General features: G+C 50.5%; 1 protein-coding gene across 1 annotated transcript in view; it reads left to right on the plus strand.

Annotated features, from left to right (window-relative positions):
• Rab11fip4 (RAB11 family interacting protein 4) overlaps nucleotides 1-20,633 on the plus strand; it is a 30,474-nt gene extending 9,841 nt beyond the window's left edge. The window contains exons 2-13 of the mRNA XM_090350641.1: nucleotides 7,157-7,380; nucleotides 10,498-10,692; nucleotides 11,011-11,145; nucleotides 11,345-11,380; nucleotides 12,292-12,391; nucleotides 12,635-12,738; nucleotides 13,757-13,897; nucleotides 16,048-16,129; nucleotides 17,307-17,444; nucleotides 17,521-17,676; nucleotides 18,614-18,757; nucleotides 19,364-20,633. Coding sequence (XP_090206767.1) covers nucleotides 7,157-7,380; nucleotides 10,498-10,692; nucleotides 11,011-11,145; nucleotides 11,345-11,380; nucleotides 12,292-12,391; nucleotides 12,635-12,738; nucleotides 13,757-13,897; nucleotides 16,048-16,129; nucleotides 17,307-17,444; nucleotides 17,521-17,676; nucleotides 18,614-18,757; nucleotides 19,364-19,480 — 1,572 coding nt within the window. The 3' untranslated portion in view covers nucleotides 19,481-20,633. The remainder of the gene's footprint in view (nucleotides 1-7,156; nucleotides 7,381-10,497; nucleotides 10,693-11,010; nucleotides 11,146-11,344; nucleotides 11,381-12,291; nucleotides 12,392-12,634; nucleotides 12,739-13,756; nucleotides 13,898-16,047; nucleotides 16,130-17,306; nucleotides 17,445-17,520; nucleotides 17,677-18,613; nucleotides 18,758-19,363) is intronic.

Here is a 20,633-nt window from a genome sequence, read left to right on the forward strand (position 1 = left end):
GTCGCCTACAAGCAGGCAGTGGTTTGTCTATGGGAAGTTCCCTGTCACCTCTTTTGAGGGTGCCCACCAGAAGACTCCAGTAGAATGAGCTTCCCCCCCAACCCCCTACCCTCCCAGCATTCCATCTAGGCCTTCATCTTGAATCTGAGCTCCCCCTGTCATGATAATGAAACATGGAGCCCCCAAAGCAAGCCCCACAAGCTTGAGTCTGTGTGAACAATTAAGCCCTCACTTCAAACAGCCACATCTTCAAAAGCTGTAATTTGCAGCCCAAAATAGCTGCCTGCTCCAGGAGCCTGGAGAGCCCTTGATGTGCGCCCATTGGGCGGGCAGCCCGTGACTCTGCTTTTAACATGTGAGTTTCCCCAGTGCCTGGTCCACGCCTTCTCAGGAGAGCTCCAGGCACAGTGGCTGAGAACAGGAGCTCCAGTGTGCTTCAGGAAATCTTCCTTGAGCATTTAGATGGAATCTTTGAAGCTAGGGGGCCCCAACTTTGTAGATAATTACAAGGAGGAATAAAGAGGGAAAATGTCAGCATATTTGGAAAAGAGTGTGTTAGACTTGGGTCTGAGACTGTTTTCTTTTGGGGACTTAGGAAGAAAATGGGGGTCCTTTGAGTCACACAGAGCAGGCCAGCTGTGGCCAGACTCACATATATCCATACCCCCTCCTTGCCCCTGTGTGCTTGACTGCACCCCCTGCAGCAAGGAGTTCTCCTGTGTAGGTTCAGGTGGATGGGAGAGGGGACTGTGGGCTTACAGGAAGCCCTTCCTGGACCTGCGGCTTCTCATGGCTGGCATGCCTGGAATTCTTGGGACTGGCTTGCCGGGTTTGGTTTCCAGATGTGGAAGTAATTTAAGTTCTGTTTTCATAATCCCTGAGAGTTTGCCTCAGGAGTCCACATTTTCATTTGAAAATCAAGGCTATTAGTACTGGCAGGCTGGGAAGGGGTAGACCAGATGGATTCTTTGAATCCTTACCCCCCCTCTTTTCAAGAAAATGGGTTTATGGGGTACTTGAACTTAAGCCCCAAAGCTTTTGGGGATGCTACACCCCATCCAGGACTTGGTCAGAACATGGTTTAGCAAGGCCTTTCCTCTTCCCCTGTGATTTTCCTTGGAGATGATTTGCTAGATTAGCTGGTCTTTAGTCACTATGACTGCCCTGGACAGTGGGGGAAGGACACTCAGGTTCTACAACACAACTTAGAGTAAGTAATTGGCTTCACAACTGAGCAGGGTGCCCACGTGTCCCATGAGCGCTTGCAACTTACCTTCTAACTCTGACCACAGAGAGATCTCAAGTAGCCAGACATAGTAAAACTGGGACCATCTTGCTCAATTACTGGGACCATCTTGCTCAATTACTGGGCCACAAAGGCGGCCACTCCAGGATTAGAGGCTATGGGTACAGGGCTTGTGTTTCCAAGACTGCCTGTTGGCCTCTTCTTTTGTAAACAAGTTGCTATTTAGGTAAAATAGCTTTTACATTTGTCTTTTTTTGTTTTGTTTTGTTTTGTACAGGCCAGGACTCAAACTTAGTATCTGACACTTCTGCTCATTGGCTGGCACTCTACAAACTGATCCATGCCTCCAACCTCCTACATCTGTCTTAAACTATACTAAATACAGATCTAGACCAAGAAAAATTGCCTTTGCAATTCCAATATCTGAATTGTGCATATACTTCTTTAAAATTAAAACATAATGTGCATTTGAGAGAACACAGACAATGGAAATAATAATTTGATTCTTATGTAAGTAGTGTTTCCAAAACATCACCCTGATCCACATAGTTCCACCAAGCTCCTGAGGTATCTCAAACTGATCTCAGAGAGTAGAGACCAGAGGTAAATAAACAAATGAATCTTGAGTCTTTTCTTTTTTCAGTACTTAGGCTTGACCTCCGGGCCTGGCACTTGCAAGACAGGTATTCATATGATACCCCTCACCCTGGAGTGTCTTGATGAGCGACCTTCTGGTCCAGAGAGCCAGAATTTCTCTTGGACTTGCAATTGAATTGACTTTGAAGGAATTCCCTTCTATTCAGGGTGGGGAGATGGGTGGGGCTTCAGGTTCCCCCCAGAGAGAGAGGAGGAATGTTAGTTGTTGGGCCCGCCTTACCAAAGTACTGAAGATGGGAAGCTGAACAACTTAAATGGGTTTTCTCGTAGTCCTGGGGGCTAAATTCTCAGGCTGGCAACACAATCCAGAGTTGCTCTCCAGGGCTGTGTCCAAACTTGCTTGGTCTGCATTTATAACTTATTACTCCCTAACCCTTTGAAAGGAATTTAGACAAAACTAAAGACATTTCTCTTCATAACTAATATACCATTAAGACACCCTCCAGTATTAAGCATTATCCCCTAGCACCACTTAATAGCTACACCCAGTTTCAGTTTTACTGTTCATCAGAGTTGTACTTTCTGTATTTTGAAACTGTTCATCAGTGCATTAAAGTGCTAAATAGATCGCTTATGATTTTAATTTTTGTATGTTTGTATGATCTGGGATGGAATCAGCTTTTCTGTCCCTTGATCAAGAGCCATGGTTCTCAGAGTGTGGTCTTGGTCTGGGCACTATCTAGCTTTTTTCATTCAAAGCTGGCACACTGCCACTTTGAGCCACATCTCCATTTCCTAGTTTCTGGTGGTTAATTGGAGATAAGACTTCTACAGACGTTTTCTGTCCAGGTTATCTTTGAATCTCAATCCTCAGATCTCAGCCTCCTGAGTAGCTAGAATTACCAGCATGAGATACCACACCCAGCTTTTGATCTGGTTGTATTCTGTGTACTCAGGTCAGACTGTGGGGTCCTCTCTTCTTGTCATCCTCTTCCCTGCTTGGCCTTCACTGAGGGAGGCAAATCAAATTTCTAGCTTTTAGCTCTGATTAGGTTAGTTCTGTGTATTTTGAAACTGCTATTACATGCATAAAATAGGTAGTGTTATATCTTGTGAAATCCTTGATCATTTTTAAGTGCCCATCCCTCTAATTTTCAAATACTTTGCCTGATTAAGGTACCCCACTCCCTGCTTTTCTTTTGGTTCGTGTTTGTGTATTTTTTTAAAAAGCGCATGCAAAGGGCATGTAGTTATTTATCTAGTCTCTTACTGTTAGCCTTTTCATAGACTTATTCCTTCTTTTTGCTTGTAGCCTGTTACTGATATTTATTTCTTTTCTATTTTTCCCATCTGATCTTTTTCCTTCTTCCTGATTCTTTTTGGATGATTTGTGCTTTTGATTCCTTTTCTTCCTCAGAGTTTTAGGTTTTGTTTGTTTGTTTTGCCAGTCCTGGGGCCTGAACTCAGGGCCAGAGCACTGTCCTTGAACTTTCTCAAGGCTAGCACTCCACCCCTTGAACCACATCACCACTTCTGGCTTTTTCTGTGTATGTGGTACCCAAGGAATCAAACCCAGGGCTTTGTGCATTCTAAGTGAGCACTCCAGCACTAGGCCATGTTCCTAGCCCCAGTTTTAATCATTTTTATTTTATTAGTTGCCATATTTTTACATGCTTACATGTTATTGGAGCGAAAGTGGTGCAGTATCGGTGAGGGTCAGAGTGTCTCCCCAGGGGTTGAGGAAATGGGCAAGACAATGTCCAGGGTCCAGCTTAAAGCCTAAACCAGATCCTCTCAGCTTCCCCGCACCCTTCAAGTCTCAGGTTCAGATCTGCTGCAGCTCCTGCTTACCATGCACAGACCCTGGGTTCCAGTAGCAGCAGAGGAGAAAGAGAAAGCACAGGCAAAATGCCAGCTGGTTCATCCGCAGCGTCCTGACCAAGTGCGGGCTGCTCTTTGCTCTCTGCTCAGCTGGGTCCTGGAGAGAGATGGAGGACTTTGACCCAGGGGAGGATTTGGATAGACACAAAGTGTTCTGCAGTCTCAGTGCCTCTATTGAGGCAGGACCCACAGCCTTGGAGACCTCCACTCAGTCCAAGTGGCTGTGACCAGAGACTGCCCCAGATACTCCTCCTAGTGCCTCCCAGAGAGAGGTGCTCTGTCTTCAGATCCCTTCAGATCCACTGGTCCCTCTGCTCTGCCACCCCTGAGGAATTTGCTCATCTCTGGTTCTGGTTTGGGTCTGCTTGACATTTCTTCTTTCTGACTTTCTCTGCTGTTCTTAGTGGGAGTTGGGGGGAAAGAGAGTTAACAGGGGACCTCCTTTGCCTTGCATAAGTGGCACAGGAGGCTTAGGAGTCCCAGCCTGGCTTTCTCTTCCAGTTAACACCAGCCTGAAGTTCCTGGGTTGGTGCTATGTCTGGTCACATTGAAGCAGGTCTGCCAAGCACTGCCATGTCCCCATCTGAAATGGGGTGATTGGACACCTCCCTCTGGGGGCAAGGCCTCATACCTGAGACTAAGGATGAATACTGGTTGTTACTGCTGTTCCCCTCCTGGGACCCGCGGGTCCCCTGGGGGCGCTGTCAGCAGTGTTCAGGAGTTTCTCTGAGCTCTGTCCTTGGATATGAGACCTTGTATCTGCAATGCACCGGGAGCCACTGGCTGGTAGGAGGAAAGAGCCTGGAAGCTGTCCTGGGAGGGAGGCTAGCCTTAGGGTGGGGAGCTTGGCCCCGAGGTGAGAACATAGCATCTGTCCTACCTTCTGACCTAGGCCTTTCCCACCACAGCCGCTGAGATGTGGGACAAGCCCTTGTGGCTTGGCTTAGTGACCAGCTCGCCTGTACTCGCCCTTGACCTTGTTATAGGCTGGTTTCCCTGTGAGTGCTTCACCTTACCTTGATTCCCACCCTTTCCTAGCACCTGGCAACCCGGCTGAGCACAGCCATTAGCAGCCACAGCACAGGTCAGATGCAGTCTCTGCCATCATCTTTGCCTGGTAAGAGCCACTGAGCCACTGTGGACAATAGGGGAGCCCAGCCCAGGTACCCAGGCTCATCCTTCTTCGAACCTTGCACCAGGAACTGAAACTTCTGCCCCGGCCCTTGTCTTCTGAGCTGTCAGCTAGCTAAAAATGCTCGAGATTCCCTCACTGGCCTGGCCTAGCAGACTGCAGCTCTCCCCCTCCAACGTTAGCTTGGTTTCTGTCCACTATTCACACCTTCCCTGTGGTGGGTCCACGTGTTCTGTGGGTGCTTGGCTTCCAGGGAAGCGAGGATGTGCCCGCCCTGGCTATTTTTACCCAGGCTTGTCCCCACAGAGCTGTGCTTGGCTCAGTTACTGCCTGCAGAGCAGAGCTGTTGCCAGGGCTGGGGGTGGATGAGCCCAAGCCTCAGAGCCTTCTGGACTGCCTTCCCCAGACAGAGTTTCAGCTTAGCTCCCATCCAGGGGCAGTGTGCAGCAGAGGACCTCGCTATGGGAAGAAGAGGCACCTGATCATGAGAGGCCAGGTTCTGCCACTTGCAAAAGCTTGGTTCCCTGTCCCTGCCCCAAAACAAAGGCAGACCCATGTCGGAGGCACTGGGCAGACCCTTGGGAGTCTTCAGTGATGACAATAATAATGGCCATTTTGTAGACTTTTCATTTGTACTAAGACTGCGAGTACTTACTTAATTCGAATCCTGTCTGTGTGGATGGAGAAACCGAAGCACTCAGAGCACATCCACCCCTCTCTCCTGTGCCATGTTTCCAAGTCCCCTGATGTGAGGTGTGGTCCTTCTGAGGCATCCTGTCACACAGGTCCTCTTATCACTTTCACCTGGGGCTCAGAAACAGCCAGGCACACTGGCTCATGGCCTCCCGTCCTCTGGTTCCACCTCCCCAGCTCCCCACACCAAGATGCAGCTTGTTTACCAGTGCTAGGAAGCAGTTCCCACAGGTTTCCTGTGGTGCCCTCCCCTAGGGTTCATGTGTGACATCCCCATTCCCAGCATGGTCCCCAGAGCCCCTGTTCTCTGAATACTGGCTACCAGAAAGTGCTTCGACTTGCCGGGTGTGACTTGGCAGCAGTTCTCACTAGGATGAGTAAGGCCCAGACCAAATGAAGTTGTTTAATGTGGCCCCTGCAGCTCCCTCCTCTGACGGCAGGGACAGTGGGCCATTGTGAACCATCCCTAAGCTTGGATGGTACCCCACGTGTATCAATACATGGCCTTTTCAGCCTCCATTGAATTCAGCCCCTGTCAGCATCCTGCAGAAGAAGGGGCAGGTGAGCACAGCTCTCAGAACTGAAGAGGCCCCATGGACAAGCTGTGTGACTCCAGGCTCCTGTGTCCAACTGGGGCCAGCGCTGTCCAGGCCCAACTGGAGACAGGGTGGAAAAGTGGAGGGGACCAAGGGGACTACTGACGGGTGCCATTAACCAGCCCTTGCCTGGGTGGCTGAGCCCTGTTTCCCCAGCCCTGGGCCTCGGACTTCTGTCTAATAACTCCCTGGCTGCCTGGCTGTCAAGACCTTCTGGTTGACCAGCGAGGCCAGGCTACTGTAACTTGTGACTCCAGTGGGAGTGTAAATTGTCACATGTTCTTGGACGCAGCCTCTGAGATTTTATAGGGGAAAACTCAGAGGTCTCACTCAGAGAGATAGTCACTTGCCCCAGGGTATACAACCTGTGAATGGCTGGGTCCACCAGGACTGAGAGCCAGTCGGCCAGATCCCAAAGGTGTGTCCTCCCCCAGGGCTGGCAGAAGGGCAGGCTCATCCACTGTCTTTACTGTGGGACCCTGTGTGAAGAGGAGGTGAGCCTGAGACGGTTTGAGTCCAGGCAAGGCTGTGTGGCCCATGGAGGGCAGCCCTGGGCCCTCAGAGAGTGGGAGCTCAGTGCTCATAGCCACCTCTGATCCCTAATGACAGAGCCCTAGGGAGTTAGAATGGACCACAGACAGTGGTCAGAAGATGCTGGCACACTGCTCTCAGAGCCTCTGTTTCTGTCAGGAAAATGGGAAAAGTAATGCTTGTCCCAAAGAATTGTTGTGAAACACAAATGGGATAATGCATACACTCTTGGCATGCTCTGCAGAACTAGGCAGTTGCCCACCACTGCTGGTTTCCTTTGGTTTGCATTGGATAACAGCTTTCTGCTTGCTGATGAAGAACATACTTTGGGCATTAAGACCTGATGGGTCTGGATCCATGTGGGGTCAGATCAATGACATCCTCACCATCCCTGATCCTGCTGGTACCATGATGCCCGACAGGAAGCCTGGAGCTTCAGGGAGCTGACTCTGCTCATTCCATCCTCCTTGTCTTTTCCAGGGTAGCGACGTCTCTGGCCCCACCTTTGCTGATGGCGAGCTCATCCCCAGGGAGCCTGGCTTCTTTCCTGAGGATGAGGAGGAGGCCATGACACTGGCCTCCCCAGAGGACCCCCAGGAGACAGACATGGACAGCCCCATGGAGAGCACCCAGGGCTTGGAGGGCTCTGTCCGGGGTCCTGGGAAGGAGCCTGGCCTTGGGGGCCTGTTTCTGCCAGAGGACAAGTGAGTGAAACTGTTGCTGTGTGGCCTCTGGGCCAGAAACCTGCTTCTCCCTGAAATGTATCTTCCAAAAGTACATGTGCTCACGTTACTTCCATGGATATTCTTCATGGTAGAAAGTTCTGGAAATTCCAGACAGCTGTACAAAGTCAAGTTTGAATGACTAATGATCTGGGATTCATGATATCAATTACTTAGGAAGCACAAGTTCCAGCCAGGTACCAGTGGCTTACACCTATAATCCTAGCTATTCAGGAGGCTGACATCTGAGGATTGAAGCTAGCCTGGGCAGGAAAGCCTGTGAAACTTTTTATCTCTAATAAACTACCGCAAAGTAGAGCTGTGGCTCAAGTGATAGGATGCTAGGCTAGCCTTGAATAAAAAAGCTTGGGGATAGTACCTAGGTGCTGAATTCTAGCCCTAGGACCAGCACAACGGGAAGTTATAAAGATGTCAGTGAAATATGATCTTTATTAAAAGAAGAAAACATACTACCTGTATTATTAGGAAATGCCTAGAAAAATTACTCTTAAAATTTCTGGAGGTAGTCATTTTAATTGTATCTATACTATATAACCTATATTTTTTGTATTGATCATGCACACACCATAAATGTTTTTGTTTCTGTGTCCTTAGAGTACCGGAGATCAAACCCAGGTCCTTGTGCATGCTAGCCAAGCACTGTGCCCTGAGCTACATCTTCTGCCCAGGAGGGCTGGGTGTATAGTACAGAGGCAGAGCACTTGCATACCATGGTTGAGGCCAGAGGTTTGAGTTCTGGCACCACAAAAACAAAAAACAACAAGAGGAGAAAAGAAGGCAAAATCCTAAATAAGACCCTGTGACCTAAGTGACTTCTGGCAGCAGCAGAGGGGAGTCTCTCCCATTTTAGCCTGCATAGTCTCTGCAAGTATATAGGCTCACCACCACTGCATCTAGGAAGCTGGGAAGTTGGGAGTGATGCCCTAAATAGGCAAGGAAGGGGACAGGGTATTGATTCAGATGTTGAAAAAAGAAGAGGGGCTTCCAGTATTGGTCAAACCATAAGATAGCAAACTTTTTTTTTTTTTTTTTGCCAGTCCTGGGGTTTGAACTCAGTACCTGAGCACTGTCCTTGGGCTTTCTCAAGACTAGAGGTCTACCATTGGAGTCACTGCACCACTTCTGGCTTTTTTTTCCTACGTATGTGGTAGCGAGGAAGTGAACCTGGGTCTTCATGCATTCGAGGCAAGCACTCCACCACTAGGCCAAACTCCCAGCCCTGAGAGGGCAAACTTTTAATCCATTTTCAACCTTGCCCCTCAAAAAAGAACAAAAGGAAATTTCATGTGATTGAACCTAAGGTTTGCTCAGTGCTCTTGAGGCAGGATGCTTTTGACATCACCCTTGAGAGAGATTATTGGGAAGGGCCCTGTTGCTCCCTGGGGGCAGCTCATCAGCTATGCCCCAGTATGCAGGTCACGGACAGCAGAGCTGCTGTTCTCGACCATTTGGTGGTCCTATGATTTTCTGGACCTCAACACCAGGAGATGATACAGCAGTAGTTACTGAGAGCTTTGGTAAACCACATCAAAGGAAGAACTGAGAGGTTTGATCAGCTCTGCTGAAGTGTAAAAGAACCCTAGGACACACAACTAACTAAATAAATAGGGAAGAGGTGCCAGGAGACTTGATCTTAAGCAACCTATCATTAAACTGTGATCCTTAAGTAGAAATGGAGATTCCCCTGGGGGCATGGATTGAGAACTGCCACCTTCACCCACTGCAGGCTTCTTTCACTGTTCAGCTTTCTCATTTAAAAAGTGGAGACTCAGTGAATTTGGGAAAGTAAGACCTATGGGCGAGACGATGGAGGAATGGTTACATGGAGGCTAAAGGCTAGTATATTCGACAGGGGATGTATGGTCTTTGTTTGTTCTTAGGCTCAGCTAATCTCCAAAATATCACAGACCACATCATCACATCATGGGTCCCCCCATGAGAGCCTGGTATCTCTGATTCATGTTCTTTGGGAGGAGGCATCTTTTCACCTAGTAGCTCATTGTTATGTATCCTTTCAGAGATGTACATGTTAATTAAGCCAGTGTTGCAAAAGGCCCGCTGTGGTGCCTCATACCTGTAATCCTAGTTTCTCAGGAGATGGTGATAAGGAGGATCTCTGTCTGAGACTAGCTTGGACAAAAGTTTATGAGATTCCATCTCAACCAACAGTTGGGTGTGGTGGTACTCACTTATCATCCCAGCCAGCCCAGGCTTAAATTCAAGGCATAAATAGCTCAAAAATAAAAAAGAGCTGGCTCAAGGCCCTGAGTTCAAACCCCAGTACTGAAAATAAAGAGAAAATTATAAAACAGGTAAGAAAAGTGAGAATCCAAGTCCAAGTTATGATTTTTAATATTTGTATTTCATAGGCTAGAGCTGGCGCTCAAGAGGTAGAGTGTCTGCCTAACAAGCACAGTGCCCTAAGGCCCTGAGTTCAAACCCCAGTACCACCAAAAAGAAAAGTACTTCCAATATTTCTTTCTGTATAGACCTCTTACATACTCATTTGTAGATGAATGGATAGATGGATGGGAATATATTGTTTACTGTGGTAGCAAGTTCTAAATCCCGGACCGTGCACATTCTAGGTAAGCATTCTACTACTTTAGCCATCTCCCCTTCCCCCACAATCCAGCCCTTTTGTCTGTATTTTGGATTTTTCTTTTTTGAGACAGTTGTTCTTTCTTCTTATGAGCTGGCCTTGAATTTGAGATCCTCTTGCTTCTACCTCCCAAGTATCTGAGATTGCAGGTATATACTACCACACTGGCCCTAACTTTTTATTGATATTCATTTTCTCAGCTTGCTTGCCAATATTTTCCCAAGCTTTTCAACAACTATTTGATAGTCTATAATCATTAGGTTCACTAATACATGTTCCAATTGACTGGCTATAATTATATTATAATTTAGAGTAGCTGGTTTGTGAAATCATAACCAATGTTGGGGGTGGAATGGGTTTGCCTATCTCTCATGTGGGAAGTTTCTGTGGTGAGATGCTCTTTTTAGGGTGGGGTCCCCAGGCCTCCTGGCTGGCTCCTTACCACAGTGTTACTAACTGGATGCCTTGGCGTGAAGGTCCCTGGTCCACACTCCGTCCATGACAACGTCAGACCTCTCCACGCACTCCTCCGCCTCCCTCATAAGCAACGAGGAACAGTTTGAAGACTACGGGGAGGGTGATGATGTGGACTGTGCCCCCAGCAGCCCCTGTCCCGACGACGAGACCAGAACCAATGTCTACTCCGATCTGGGGTCTTCAGTGTCTTCCAGGTAGCCCTGTGATCTGGGATGACATTTGGGGTTCAGGAAAAATGACTGACTTTTCCAGCCTCTTCCTGGAGGTCAGGCAGGCCAGATCCTGAGCTGACTGTCCTTCCCTAGGTGTTGGGCTTCATAGCTCTGCTTCTGGGATGCGACCTTTGCACCCTATTTTCTCATGTTGGGAAAGAAGCATTTAAATGAGCTGGGAGGACTCTAGACAGTGTCGTCTTAGGAAACAAGATAAAGTAAACTCAGTGGGGTGGGGCAGGCAGAACAGCTGGTCTGCAGCTGAGAAGGTGACTTCCTCCTCTCCCCACTGCGGACCAGCGCGGGACAGACCCCAAGAAAGATGCGACACACATATAACAGTGAGCTGCTGGACGTCTACTGCTCTCAGTGCTGCAAGAAGATCAACCTGCTGAACGACCTGGAAGCCCGGCTGAAAAACTTAAAGGCCAACAGGTGAGACCCCAGGGAGCAGGACAGTCCACTGACCCTACAAGGGGAAATCAAAACATTCCTTGCAAGGCCCGCACTGAAGCCAGGCAACCCTTCTGCGGAGGGACACCTGTCCTGCACCCTTGTGTCTAGGCAGAGGCAGAGGAAGGGTCTACCCAGAGCCACTCACTCTGCTCAGTGACTCCCCTCTCTTTTTCTCCAGCCCCAACCGGAAGATCTCAAGCACGGCCTTTGGAAGGTAAGGTTCCCCTGGGAGATGGCAAGTTGGGTGTTGTCCTCAAAAGCTTATCCCATGTCATAAACCCAGACCCACATAGTGTTTTGTGAGGCTGAATGAGTAGAGGGTCATAAATGAGGCATGGCAGAGTGGCCAGAGGTCTGCTTCTGCCCTGCGTCCCCTCTTGTCCAATCAATCTCAGGCCTGCCTCTGAGGTGCCCCTAGTGCCAAGGCCCGGTCCCTCGCTGCCAGTGCCCTCCCCTTCACTGAAGCTGACAGCAGAGACCCTGGAGTTCCTGCTGACAGAGGTCCAGCATGCATGTGCCCATCAGAGCAGGTTGCCCTGTTCTATGGAGCTGACTCTCCAGCTCACCAGGATCCTGGGTGATGCTTCTCCTGCAACTTGGCCCAGCGCTGATGGTGCAATCTTAGGGCAGAGACTGCAGCTGCTGCCTGCCAGAAAGCAGGGAAAGGGGTGTCATTCCATAAGAGCAGCTAGAGCTTGCTACACTACTGCTACAAGTATCCTGTTTCTGGTCCCCTGCAAAGCATGGATGAGTCTGTCCCTCTCTACCCTTTGCTGAGTGCCTGGAGACAGAGCAGGAGCCGGGTTACTTCATGGAGGCATCCATCTGGGAGAGGAGGGCCTCACAGGCCAGCTATGCTCTAATACCTGCTGGTTAGACACTTGTATGGAGGCAGCGGGAAAGATTGGTGACCAATTAGCCAGGGCTGCCAGGTGCTCAGGGAGGGGCCCTGCAGCCTCACTGTCACCTCCTATTGGGTGTGGATGTCAGGGGAAGCTCTCCCATGGCTGAGGGAGGGCAGCCCCCATAGTGTGTATGTGATACGCACCCATAGCCCTGAGTTGAGACCCTAGGCTGTCCACATCCAGCTATCCATCCCCACAGCTAGCGCCCTCCCTCCCGCAGGCAGCTCATGCACCACAGTAACTTCAGCAGCAGTAACGGCAGCACGGAGGACCTGTTCCGGGACAGCATTGACTCCTGTGACAATGACATCACTGAGAAGGTAGGCCTGGTGTGGCAAAAGAAGGGACTCCATGTGTACATGCTTCTTCTAGGGGGGTGTTCCAGGCCGCTTTCTGGGGACTTAGAAGACCTTAGCCCCTTCTTAGGAGGTAGGAGTAGGAGGGGGCACAGGTCATGGACCCCGCGCACACTGAAGAGAACCTCTCTTCATGAGTGGAGGAGTTTGTCACAGGTTCTTAGACCTCTGCCCTTAAGTGTGGCTTCTCTCCTGCCTCTGCTGCAGGTGAGCTTCCTGGAGAAGAAAGTGACAGAGCTGGAGAATGACAGTCTGACCAGTGGGGACCTAAAGAGCAAGCTGAAGCAGGAGAACACACAGCTGGTGCACAGGTCAGTGGGACTGGCTCTGGAGAGGGGAAGAGGGGTGGGGCCCATTGCTAAGAAGCCTGAGGAGAGGCCCACAGTCCTTCCAAGCTGTGTGACCTCCACTCCAGATTTCCCACCAGGTCAGCAGCTCCAGGTTGGACATAAGACAGAAGAAGGGATCTCTCTCTTCCCTCTCTCTCTCCCTCTCTCTCTCTCTCTCTCTCTCTCTCTCTCTCTCTCTCTCTCTCTCTCTCTCTCTCTCTCTCTCCCTCTCCCTCCCTCCCTCCCTCCCTCCCTCCCTCCCTTCCTCCCTCTCTCCCTCTCTTTCTACCCCCGCCCCCTGCTTGGTCCTTTCCTGGGTCAAGCTTTGCAGAAGGGAGGCTGGTGTCAGTGGACCAATGGGAGGGCCCCAACCATCACCTAAGTCTGGTTCTCTACCTCATAGGACCCAAGCATGGGCCCATTTATATAGCTCAGAAGGTCAGTGCGCACGAGGGACTAGTGAGTGAGCCATATCCAGATTGATATAGTAAGTAGAACGCTAGTTAGTTATGATGCCCATGAAGGGGCCTGGACCTTCCCAGGTCTGCCACGCTTGGGGCCACGAGCCAAAATGTGTGCACTTGTCATCCTGATGCTCAACAGGCTGAATTGATGAATTACTATTGGAGGGATGGCTGGCCAGAGAGGCAGAGCAGAAAGAGGAGGTGAGATCTGAGACTGTTCAAAAGCTGTGGCCAGGCCCTCTGTTCCTCCCCTGTACCACCTGTCATGTCCCTCCCTCTCTGTGAAACTTCGCTCTTTCTGGACTTCTCCAGGCCTGCCTCTCACAGCTATGTGTGACTAACATCCTCTCTTGAGATGTTGTGGTGTCCCTAATTCACTGGTTAGCAAAGCTGGTAGGCCTGCAGGTCTAGTGAACATGCCAGAACCTCCTTCAGTAGAGTGGTAGGGACTCTGAGGAGCCCAGGGCATCGGAGTCAGGGTAAGACCACACAGACCATGAGATCTCCTTTCCCCCTTCTCCCCTGCCACCCCCCAGGGTGCATGAGCTGGAAGAGATGGTGAAGGATCAGGAGACCATAGCTGAGCAGACATTGGAGGAGGAGGCCCGTCGACACCGCGAGGCCTACAGCAAGCTGGAGCGGGAGAAGAGCACTGAGCTAGAGCTGCTCAACACCAGGTATGCGCCAGAACCTTGTACCCCAGAACACCCCCCTGCCCCCAGAAGCTCGCTCAGCCTCTTCTGCTAACTGCTATACTGCTGATACTTTAACAACACGTGGCACCTTCCTCAGGAGGCACAAAAATGGTCATAGTAGCTCCCCCCGTGTTAGGAAAAGGAAACAACGCAAAGATTTATCAGAAAGAGAGTACGTTTTAAAAAGGAAACCCAGGCTGGGTACCAGTGGCTCACATCTATAATCCTAGCTACTCAAGAGGCTGAGATCTGAGGGTCGTGGTTCAAAAGTCCCCATGAGATTCTTTACTTGCAGTTAACCACTCAAAAACCAGAGGTGGAGCTGAAGCTCAAAGTAGTAGAGCCCTAGCTTTAAGCAAAAGAGCTCAGGGACAGCACCCAGGCCCTGAGCTCAAGCCCTAGGATGAGAAAGAGAGAGAGGGAGAGAAAGAGAGAGAGAGGTAAAGCTGGTCCTCCCCTCAGGCTGAGGCTCAGTCTGATATCCAGGCTTAGAGCACCCCCTGCTGTCAGATGCTCTCTCAACCCTGAACATTGGTAGACTGAGCCAGAGACCCAAGCCCAAGAGAAATAGAAAAAACAGGGCCTACCTGGGTTTTCCATGGGCTCCAATGCCTTATGTGTACATGTGACCTCATTGCTGGAATTTGAGTCAGGCTGGGCTAGAGCTCTCCTTGGCTTAGATATCTTGGCTGGTTACTCATTAGCTCACAAGCTTTGGACCTGCTGTCATCTCCCCTCTACCATCCCTTCCTTGTCTGCCCCACAGAGGCCACACACGCCATGCACACAGTGAGGTAGTGTGAGGCCCAGTGCCACCTTCACCGTGCCCAGCCCCCACCAGAGAAGATGCTGTCCTGGTACACAGGCTTCTCATCTGAGCCCAGGCTGGGCAGGGAAGGGAGCAGAGCAGTAGCTGGGGCCATGTGAGATAGCTAGAGGTACCTGGGCGGGCTCTCCCCTGCCTTTTGAGGCAGACAAGCCCAAGGAAACAGGGGTATCAACCCCTAAAGTTTGGCAAGGAGACTTCCATCGTCCATGGGGCTGAGACCTATTCTGTCACCACTTTGTCACCAGGTGTGTGTGTGTGTGTGTGTGTGTGTGTGTGTGTGTGTGTGTGTGTGTGTGTGTGTGTGCTGAATTTGGACTTGGACTCTAGAAGCCCCTGTTTGCCCATCTCTAAGGCTTGTGTCTCCTGAAAGGTAATTGTGTCCATTCAGCCTGCTAGGTGGGCTGCTGGCCCCAGGGAGGTGGTAGGAGGAGAGTGTGAGCATGCGCCAGAGGAAGCTCTGAAAGCCGCCCTGGAAGCTGCTGCCCTTTGCGTAACTCCAGGGGGCGCTGTTCACATAGAATTTGTGGATGGTATTTCTAGATAAAATGCTTCCATATGGCATGCATCCTTCCTCACTTCCTTCAGTAGCTCTGGCCACCTTCCATGAGGGGTTTGATTTCATCTCTGGCCCTTGCTTGGGAACCTGCCCTAGGATAGGAAACCCCTCTCCAGGATAGGAGAAGTAACCATACTGCATGGGGGGTGGGGGGCGTATAGGGGGGTAACACTGCAAGACTGAGTTCCAGAAATGACCTTGCCCCATTTCCAACAGCTCCACTCACATGTGCACCATGAAATCAATGGAGTGCTGAGTACTGAGTACTGAGTATCATCTCCTCTGTCACTTCAGAGCAGCCCTTCGTGAACACTGCCTCTACACCAATGCTGAGATAGGGAGTAGGCCCAACTCTAAAAGGAAATTTATTTTTGTTTCCTACACAGCTGATGCACATAGCCTTTAGGTAATTTTACACAATGTTGAAAATTTGTACAGGACATAAAGTTTCTGGGTATTGAACTTTTAGCTTGAAAGATCATGTCAGTACTCAAAAAGTTACTAATTTTGCAGCATTTTGCATTTGAAGATTAGAAAATCATAGCCTGTGGACATGGAAGTGTGGCTCAAGGGATAGAGCACCAGCCTTGAGAGAAAAGGGAAATGAGAGGGAGAAGGCCTGAGATCAAGACGTAGTACCATCATACAAAAAAACATTTTGTTTCCTCCAGGGAGCAGAGAACAGCTATGGATCCTTGTTCCCTTGTAAGACATAGCCATTCTAGCTTTCTGTTCTCCTTCCCACAGGGTACAGCAATTAGAAGAAGAAAATACAGAGCTTAAAACAACAGTGTCTCGGCTCAAGTCACAGACAGAGAAACTGGATGAGGTGAGAGTGGGTCCCCGTGATGCTATGTCATTGAGGCTTTTCCTTTATAATTTCTGAAAGTCTAAAAATGCCCAATCAACCAAAGCAGAATTGGGTGAATCATTACTTTTCCGAAATTCTGATTTCCCAAGTTTTCTATGGTGAATCTATAATACATATATATTCCTTTGTAATGGAACATTTTTTTTTTTTGTCAGTCCTGGGCTTGGGCTCAGGGCCTGAGCACTGTCCTTGGACTTTCTCAAGGCTAGAGCTCTACCACTGGAGCCTCAGCACCACTTCTGGCTTTTTGCTATGTATGTATGTACCGAGGAATCGAACCCGGGTCTTTGTGCATGCTAGGCAAGCACTTTAACCACTAGGCCAAACTCCCGGCCACTGTAATGGAACATTCTTAAGAGAGAGTGAGAGGGTTTAGTTTCTTTGTTGTTTTTTTAAAGAATTTATTAATGTTGATTTTTACATCATATTTTAAATGACAAGTTTAACATACAAGTGTTCGAGGAGGGAATCTCTATTTATGATCACTGGGGCTTAGTATTTAGAACTTAATCACAATTAGGCTAAGGGTTTGTATGTCATAGAAACATATTAATTTATGAAATAAAATATTATGTCTATAGAGTCATAGGTTTTTATGTCTATATAGTTATGTTTATATTTCCATTACCATGTCCATAGCTTTGGGAGTTTCTTTATTTTTTGATTGGTCATGGGGCTTGAAATTTGGTCCTGGGCACTGTCTCTGAGCTCTTCAGCTTAAGCTACCACCCTTCCCCTTGAGCCACAGCCCCACTTTCCATTTTCTAGCAATTAATTAGAGATAAGAGTCTCATGGACTTTCATGCCCCAGCTGGCTTTGAACCATGATCCTCACATCTCAGCCTCCTGAGTAGCTAGGAAGCTAGGATTTACAGACGTGAGCCACCCTGCATGGCAAAATGGGTTAGTTTCTATTTGGACTACCAACTTCTACTCAGTGACATCGCTGAGGACTGAGATGTTTCTAGAATCATAGAGGACCTAGCTGTTTCTTCAGGTAGGACTTGGAAGGCTCTGTCCAAGGGAGCTGGCCTGCTTTCCACTCGCCATGCCCACACCCTAGGATGTAACACCTCTCCTGGGAACTTACCTCTCCCCCCCATACACACCCCCGCCCTGTGTCTCCCTGTGCCAGGAGAGGCAGCGCATGTCTGACCGGCTGGAAGACACCAGCCTGCGGCTCAAGGACGAGATGGATCTGTACAAGCGCATGATGGACAAACTACGGCAGAACCGCCTGGAGTTCCAGAAGGAACGGGAGGCCACACAGGAGGTGGGTCCCAGGCCTGAGGCCCCCAGGGCTCCCCTCATCAACGCAGCTCCCGCCAACCAGCCTGTCTCCCTCGCAGCTCATTGAAGACTTGCGTAAGGAGCTGGAGCACCTGCAGATGTACAAGCTGGACTGTGAGCGGCCAGGCAGGGGCCGAAGTGCATCCGGCCTGGGCGAGTTCAATGCCAGAGCCCGCGAGGTGGAACTTGAACATGAGGTCAAACGGCTGAAGCAGGTGGGCCCCCAAAACTCACTGTCCGAAGGCTAGGATGAAGGGCCCAATTAGCTGTATGGGGAGTCTTGCTGTACAGGCACCCCTCCCCCCTTCCACCTCAGGGAGGAAGCCAGGAACGGCTGCCTCCATGTTCCCTTTCCTCTGTCCCATCTCCTCTCCCCAGCCTACTGCAGGGCTCACCATCCAGGCCAAGCCCTTAACTCTAGCTGTGTCCAGTGGATCCCAAGCTCTCTCCTTTGTGTCTGTATGAAGGCAGTCCTGTCCTTAGTGCTAGGAGTGAAGATGAGACCCAGCCAGCTTCAGATTCATGGCTGGCTGGGTTGGCTTCTCCTGGAACTAGCCCCCAAGCCTGAGATCCCGCTTCGTATCATTCCTAGGAACATTCTGGAGGGAGGGATGGGGAGAGGAAGGGCACTGACCAAGCCAGGGGTGCAGCGTGTGTTCACCCTGAGGCAGAGATGCTGGGAGCCACACTACTGCCAGGGGTTCTATAACAACCTTTCCCCCATCCATGAGGAGCAACAGGGTCCCAGGTGGGAGCCTTCAAGGACTGTAGGCAAGAGCTGGAGAGTGGGGCTTGTGGAGCCAGAGTCAATAGCGATGCTTCCAAACACATCCTACTGAGCAGGGCTTCTGAGCCTGGCTGAGGGAAGAGACAGGATGCCAGTCCCCTCCGGGCCAGCCAAGCTCCTGTCTGCTGACAGGACTCTGCTGAGCTGAGCTCCAGCTTTGAACACATGGAAGCCCCTGTTCCTAGACCAGGCCTAGTCCTTCCACCCCGAGGCCTGGCAAAGGCCATGTCATCCACAGGCCCCCTGCTCTTGCCATGACTCCCTGGGAAGGGGCTGGGGGCTGTTGGAGGTGGTGAGGGCAGAAGTAGCTCCCACAGGCTCTGACACTTCTGGAAGTTCATGTTTCCTGCATCCTGTCTCTACAGGAGAATCATAAGCTGCGGGATCAGAACGATGACTTGAATGGACAGATCCTGAGCCTCAGCCTCTACGAAGCGAAGAACCTCTTTGCTACCCAGACCAAAGCCCAGTCTCTGGCTGCAGAAATCGACACAGCCTCAAGAGATGAGGTAGCCACAGCCTCTCCCTAGGGGGACCTGTGGGGGAACAGCCGCTTCGCACACAGTCCCTTAGCCTCACTTCCAATCATACACTCTGCCTGTGGGGGACCAGAGGCCCAGCCAGCTCTATAGCACCACAGCCTAGCCTTTGCCAGAAAAGCCTGGCTGCATCTTCATGTGGTTTTCATCCTTCCCTCTGTGACTTGAAGCTGACTGACATCTGGCCTCAAGGAGCTCCAGGGAGCTGGCGCCAACCCCAGGCCCAAGACAGAGGCAGCAGCAGGTCCTTCGCACTTATAGGACACAGCAGGACTTGTCCAGAGAAGGACAGAGCTGGGGTGGCTGGAGCCATTCTAGTCAGAAGGAAAGCTGGCAGCCTTAAAATCATCCTGACCCTAGTTGTAAATGTCTCTGTTCCCTGCCTTTAAGAAAACTCCCCCCACCTGGCCTCCTCAGATTAAGTGCATCTTCTTAGCCCCTTAAGTGCTGAGGTTAGTCTCCAGCCTATTTCCCAGGCTCATAGCAAGCCCAGGGATGCGGGCTTCATTGCAGCCCAGCCAGGTTGCCATGTGAACCTCCCTTCCTGTTATCTGATCCTCTCTCCTATTCCTGCAGCTAATGGAAGCCCTAAAGGAACAGGAGGAGATCAACTTCCGACTGCGGCAGTACATGGACAAGATTATCCTGGCCATCCTGGATCACAACCCCTCCATCCTGGAGATCAAACACTGAGACATGGCGTGACTACAGAGGGCCCTGGAACCCCAGGACCAAGGGGCAGGACTGCCCAGGGATGCAGGCCAGCACCCCACACTCATGTTGTAAATGTACCCCTGGCCACCACACGTGCTGTTTGCTGGAGCATGTGTGGGAGGTCACGAGTGGAAGCAAGGCGTGAGTGTGGGGTGGTGGCTGTGCGTGCCCTTTGTGGCTCCTCTGCAGGAGTCAGAGGTCCTGGAAGTGGAAGGGGCAAGGTGTGCTCTCAGGAATTCCTGTAACAGAAAGAACTGGAAGCATGGATTTCCGATACGGGATAAAATGACTACCTCTGAGCATCAGAATTAGAAAATACTCTAAGGAATGAGGGAGGGGTCTCTTATCACCACCACCTCCTACTGCCCAGAAGTGGGAGCAAAATTGGGAGTTGCTTCAGGAGTTTGGATATCCTTACCAGCCTCTTGGGCCACCTTTCACTCCCAGGTGTTGAAGCTTCAAGAAGAGTGAGTCATGCAGGTGTATAGGGCTTATGGAGCAAGCTGGCATGAACCACCCTCATTCAGCTGGGCCTTTGGCATCTGTAGTTGTCTGTGTCTTCCCCACCCTTGCATACCTACCTCCCCTTTAGGTCTGGTTTCAGTCCATCTTTAAGACAATAGGGGTAGAGGGATGCAGTAGAAGAAAGGCCAAGAAGATGGTGGGAGCAGAAAGGGTTGGAAGCAGGTGCTGACACTGGGTAGCCAGAAAGTGATTTCCCAGGAGGCTGCATCTTGATATGTGCACAGCCACCCTGGGGCATCTTGTCCCCACTGCACCACACTGCACCGCCAGCCTGGCCTCCACACTGCCTGCCAGGGCAGGCCTTGCCATGGGTTTCCAGCTTGGGCTCTGCTGCCAGGTATCCAGGTCCCTTCACTCCAGCCTTTAGGAGCGTTGGCCCTCGGGCTGCACTGGTGGGCACAGCTTCAGGCCACGCCGCAGGAAAACCTCAGTCTTCCATCCTTCTGACCTGGGGTGACACTTCTCACAGGGACCTCTAGTAAGATCTGTTCTGGACAGCTGGGAGTGGGCAGGGCACCTGCCTGGATTTTCCACTTCATCTCGGTTTTATATGGCTCCTCATTCTTCTCCTCACCCCAGAGCTCAATCAACATGTGCATTCTTATTT

The sequence above is a fragment of the Megascapheus bottae genome, chromosome 17 (assembly GCF_031878675.1).
Source record: "Megascapheus bottae isolate mThoBot1 chromosome 17, mThoBot2.hap1, whole genome shotgun sequence".
Classification (NCBI taxonomy): domain Eukaryota; kingdom Metazoa; phylum Chordata; class Mammalia; order Rodentia; family Geomyidae; genus Megascapheus; species Megascapheus bottae.